The sequence below is a fragment of the Osmia bicornis genome, chromosome 3 (assembly GCF_907164935.1).
Source record: "Osmia bicornis bicornis chromosome 3, iOsmBic2.1, whole genome shotgun sequence".
Lineage (NCBI taxonomy): Eukaryota > Metazoa > Arthropoda > Insecta > Hymenoptera > Megachilidae > Osmia > Osmia bicornis.
In genome coordinates, this window is record NC_060218.1 from 10,118,583 (window position 1) to 10,124,582 (window position 6,000).

The window sequence follows — 6,000 nt, forward strand, 5'->3', positions numbered from 1 at the left end:
TAACCAACAAATGTCTCGTTTAATCGTCTAAATTTAAATCATTGAAGGAAAAAATAAAATTTTCAATTAATTAATTTATTTTAAGAATATCCGTATTCTTAAATGCAAAAGTTCTTTACTCTTTCTAATACCTTTTTTTATTATTTTCGTTAGTAAAAAGATTGTGATTCATTATTATGACAATTAAATTTGTGACCCTTGTTTTAAAAATAACTTTAAATTCCATGGCAAAAGGATCGAAAAATTAATATGAATTTGGTAAAAAATTATTTCATCTAATTAATTTCAAGTACAAGAGGTTAATATAATGTCGTAGAGGTAATTAAAAAAACCATACTCAGACTCACAAAATTATACTAATCTAATCCTACATACGATCCACTTTCACTCTAAACTTTTTTCCTTCCTACAATCATTGAAGTTAACATGTTAACTACCACAGTGGAAATGAACATTTGTTATTAGACAGCGCCGGATTAAGGGGAAGTCTAAGGGGGGCTACAGTCCTGGGTCCCACTTTCCATACTCCCCACTTATAAGCCATCCATTTACCATGTCAAGGAATATTGAATGAAATTTTCGTGTACTGCTGCCCTTTTTTTTTCTTTAAATGTTATTTTATTAAGAATAAATTATAATATTTGAACCAAGGGGTCCCATTAATCCAGTCCTGTTATGGAAATAGTTAATTTTCAAATCAAAAGTTTTCAATTTGCTACTTTATATTATAATGTTATTCAAAATAATGTTTTCTCACTGTTTCCTTTTAATTACTTGAGTATATCTAATTTGCAGCCAAATTGTCTAAGCCCTGAATTTATTTAAAATAAAGTGATTATAAAGAATGATCGTAAACCCATATAAATCTTCACCTACATTTAAATAATGGCCGAAAGCAAACATTTTGCATGGTGTTAGATCCAGAAGTGGAACGGTGAAGGTAGAACTGCATTAAGGTCAACCGTGCACTTTCTTGCTAGCAGAGCGTGCAAATGCACCGGTTAAAATGGTGTTTTTATGGAATAGAAAATGTCCCCACGAAACAGTGCACTTTGCGCGATATACATTAATGCGGTCGACTTAGGAATACGGAAGTGACCGATGCATATGCTTCCTGCAACTGGCGGCCATACCGTTACGTGACCAGAAATCCATGTTTTACAAACCTGCACAGACATTGACTCGTGATTTATGTTTGCGTCAATATCGAATTTCTGATCCACTGGACTGAATTCTATTCGACCACGTTTTTGCTCGACAACCCCTTCCCCATACCTCTTTATTCTACCAGTGTTGATTTAATCAGAATTCTTTTATGAAATTAAATTTTTCAAAATAAATGTTCATTTCTAATTATTAATTTTAAAATCAGTTGACTTTAATTTGACATTTTTAAAAAAATGAACAAAGTAAGACAAAAATTCAAAATATAAGGTTTAATGATTATAATGATAGTAGTTTTTAATTGAAAAATTTGATTAGGTAATTTTTAATTGTTAAAAGATCTTGTTTCTTTGAATTAGTAATTATTGACTATTCCATTGATTGGTTATTTGAAAGTATGGAAATAACTCCGTTTTACGAAATATGTAGTTCTATAATTATTCTTGTGAGCTTTCTATAAGTCTCGCAGTTAATTATCGTTGTCCAAACAAATTCCAAAGTGCTTCGTGGTCAAATGCATTCAAAAAAGGAAAACTCGATCGAACGACTTTCACGTAACTTTAAATTAACCTCTGATATAATAGGCATTCAGGAAAACCGATTCTGGTTTTCACATAAAGTAGCAACGTTTTTGCGAGGAATGTTAATACAAGGGACGTGATTTTATCTTTCCAGCAACTAAAAATCCTTTAAGGTAACTGTGCTCCTTCATCTGAATTTAACTAACAAACCAAATATTAATCAAATATGCGAATTAATATTTATGTAACATTTTGTTACTTAAAATTATAAATATCCTATGTGGTTAATTAATAATTTCAAACCATATTCAATGTTTCATATAAATCATGATTGGAAAAAAGAAATACAATTTTTCTACAATTAATAATTCAAATATCTTACAAATTATTGATTTTTTTAATGTTATATCCTAACAGCTTTTTAATTAAAATAGCTTTTATATTTTAGTAACAGTAACTTTCTCGTGGTTCTCGATTTTCCTGAGGTCATGCAAGGTAAGTAATATGGCATAGTATAAGTGCAAATTATGCAGGCAGCATTGCATTGCGTGATCTCTTTAATAATCATGATATATGTATGATAATACCCAACACCTTCACTACTGCATTTTTGTAAACTGTGCACACTTGATAAATATTTCGGCTATTATGATGTAATTTAAAAAATATATTACATTATATAAAATAAATATTTCAAGAAAGGTGGTTGATCTTTTTAATTAATGAAAAAATATTTTTATTGCTTTTGTGTCTATAGCCATTATATAATAAAAAATTACTACAATTTTTCTTTAATTAACCTCCTCATATTAGTACTTTTAAAAATTAATACTTTTTCTATCTTCTCTTTGTATGTCAAAAAAAAAAGAAATTACTATTTCACTACTCGACAATTTTCAGAATAAAAAGCATCATCTTATGCCTCTTCAAAACACTGTTCGCTAAATAGTGATTGACCTGTGACTTAAAGTATTTAAGAAACAATTTCCTCTGTCACCGTAGTTTCCATGTGTCCAGGTTTTCTGATACTGTTAGCTGGATCACTTCCTGGATAACAGACTTGAAACGTTGTACAGCATGACTACGGGGCGCGTTTGTTATGTGACGGAGGGGCGGGGGATCTGTATATATGCCGGAAGAAAAAAATTCAGTCGAAACCGACCAACCGTGAAAGTTGGTGGTTGGCGGGACCATTTACCCTGGAAACGCTCGCCCATATAGAAGTGCGTCGCGACGCGGCCGCCAGTTTCGTTCAGCTACCATCCCGAAATCGCCTACACCTTCGCTATGAAGTTCCTCGTGAGTAAAACTCCATTCTATACAGTTTCATTATTAGTTCAAATCAATTTTTTACATTTTCCATTCTTCTCAATTAATTTCTTTGTTATTGCATTTCATTATTTATCTGAATTTTGGTGTGTTTAAATCATAGCTGACTATGATTGTCATTGTACTTTGGATAATGAATTTTGCAATTTATATTTGCGGTGCAAAATGATGATAGTGATACTTCTTTTCATAGAATGAAAATTCAATATTTCGATGGTCAGTGTCAAGGACGTTCGATATTTTATATTCGACATGTTCGATATTTTGTGTTGTTATTTGTTTTTTAACTTCTCTATCTAATGCTAATTGCATTCGATAATTGATAATTTTGTGGTGGTAACTTAAATTTAAAATTCAAAGAGTCAAAGATTCCACAAAATAAGTGGCTGTCAAAATTTTAATACAGTATAATAATTCTTAATATTATATGATAATAATTATCAAAAATTCAATCTGTTAATTTACAAATTGACACTTTACATAATTACTATACTATAAATGCTATTCTACTTTATTTCTATTTAATTGCTTCTATTGAATTTGAAACGTTATTGATACTGATAATAATTTAGATTAATTTCTCTAAAAAATAATAACTTATTTATAAGATAATTAGTTGTCAATTTCGCATATTATGCGGATACCTCATATTTACTCAATATCTATTACAAAACTCAATCAGCAATTTACGAATTGCTATAATTAACTGCTATACAAACACTATTAATAACTACCAACATGTCATGTAGACATCTAATTTTATATAAAGATCGTTAGATATCATTCAACACGGTTCTGACCTACTTTAATTCCTATAAAGTTTCCCTCTATTATCGCAAATATTAAATCACGCTACTATAGCGTTCGAAAGGTGTGTGCAGTTCAAATGCTTTCATCCTTTCCTTTCATGAGAACTAGTTTCGTGTAGTTTCATGCACGAATGTGTGTTAGGTGCAGTGGCGTGTAACGTTAGAGATCGGTAAAATGCGTTATCTAGCTTTCTGATCGAGCATCGATTTTTCATTTCACAGTTATCCGCGATTTTCATATGCAAAAACATTGATGAAAGTAGTATTAGCAATGGTTTTATGGTGATGATACGCGTGATAAAGTAGGACAAGTTAGAGAGCAAACTTTTATCGTTCCATATTGCAGATTTTTCTTTTCCAGATCATTTAGTTGATATTAGAGAATAGAAAGTGTGAAAATTGCATAGAAATTTTATGCTATGTATAAACTAATAGCTTAATCTGGCAAGGTGAAAATACTATAAGAAGAAATATAATAAAATTTTTACAGTTATTAGAAACTTAGAAATGACCATGTATGGTACTCCACATTTTAATAAAAATTAACCCACTAAACCGGTAATTAAATACTGCTAGAATTTATGACACAGGTGATACCTGATTTAGATGGATTTATTCAGTTTCACAATATTTTCTTGAAAATTTCATAAATGAAAAATTATTTATTTAATTTAGCTTCAAATTCTTAAGATAAGAATACCACCATAAATCTTATTTTTATATTTTCAATTTAGATTTTTTATTTCGCACCTAGTGTTATTATTATCTTTCTTTTAACTACTTCGTTATGTTCCATGCATTAGATTCATGGTGACGGTCACCGGTGACCTCTTATGCAATCAACGTGTGAAAGGATAATTAAACGCACGCTTGTTCACTTATGGAAATACCAGCGTAACATTACAGGCGTTTAACATTTCATTAAAGTTTAATTAATCTGATAGTTCACGTGTTAATAGAAAGTGGTGGATATAAATCATGGAACTATTATGAGGTAAAAATAATTGTTTTTAATTCTAGATCTTACTGTTGGCTATAGTGCCCATTTATGCAACTAACGACGCATCCGAAGTTCTTTTGGGACAGGAATTCCAGTATTCATCTATTGGTAAATTTTTAATTTTTTAACAATTTTCCTCCTTTCACTCAGAATTATCATAAATCTAACTTGCCAAATTTTCAGATCACCTGCGCGAGAGAAGGCAAGCAGGAAATTATCGAACATTGAATCAAGCTCCACCTCAAATACAACAGCTTTTGGAAGCCCAAAATTCACGTCGTCCCCTCGTGCCCGTTCCAACACAACCGATCCCAAAACTGGGACCTTCTCAACCTATCCAACCTCAACAACTTTCTCAGGCGCAGGTCTCGCAGTACAAGCCTCAAGTCACATTCTCATCGAATATCCAGCAACCGGATTACACGGCAATTCAGTCGGGAAGCGGTGGTCAGTATCAAAGACCGATTCCTCAGCAACCGCTGTATCGTCCTCTCCCTCAACAAAACTATAACTCGCAACCGCAACCGCAATACTCTTCGAAACTGCCGCCTCATCTTCAGCAATTATTGCAATATCAAAGCAACTTGGCGAACGCCATCCCTCGAAGAGCATAATTTCAATTTGAAGAAAGAAAAAGAGTGCAAACTGTCTGGTGAGATGATAATTTTAATCTAATTTATGTTTTAATTTTGATACTTGTTGAGATGTAAGATTTCTGAAAAGGAAGATTAATGATTTAAGATACATCATCGAACCTCATCAGACGGTTGCATTTCAGAAATTTCGAAAATAAAGTTGTTTTTTGTTATGATTTTTATTATTGAGATTATTGATGTCTGAGTTTATTAAGGCATAAGGGTTGTAACATGAATATTATGAGAAAATAATTTTCATAGAAATATATGTAATAGAAGTTATGTAATAAGGAATTTTGATTTCTGTGGGAAATTGTAATTGACTGTAGTTGTAATAAAATAAGTAAGAGAAGAACGAGAAATTGAAATTGAATTTAGATTAACCCTCAAACGATGGACCATAAAGGGAGCCCCAATTTTACATTTCATATTTTCATTTTCAAAATTTTGCACTGTTCCTTTAAAAATTATTTACTCTTTAAAATTAAAACTCTTTAGTTTAAAAATCGCTCATTTAACTTTGGGTTAATATCCTTCACTGG

General features: G+C 31.2%; 1 protein-coding gene across 1 annotated transcript; it reads left to right on the forward strand.

The window, feature by feature from the left end:
• Window positions 1–2,896: 2,896 nt before the first annotated feature.
• On the forward strand, window positions 2,897–5,437 carry LOC114874304 (alpha/beta-gliadin A-IV-like). Its single transcript, XM_029183481.2, has 3 exons — window positions 2,897–2,984; window positions 4,844–4,931; window positions 5,007–5,437. The coding sequence occupies exons 1-3, from the start codon at window positions 2,973–2,975 to the stop codon at window positions 5,435–5,437; spliced, it is 531 nt and encodes a 176-aa protein (XP_029039314.1). The 5' UTR covers window positions 2,897–2,972.
• Window positions 5,438–6,000: the final 563 nt, after the last annotated feature.

What these genes read in the sequence shown, in the direction of transcription:
- LOC114874304 (XM_029183481.2), top strand. An exon ending in ATTCCAGTATTCATCTATTG is followed by an intron (nt 4,932 to 5,006) that starts GTAAATTTTTAA and finishes CCAAATTTTCAG; the next exon opens with ATCACCTGCGCGAGAGAAGG.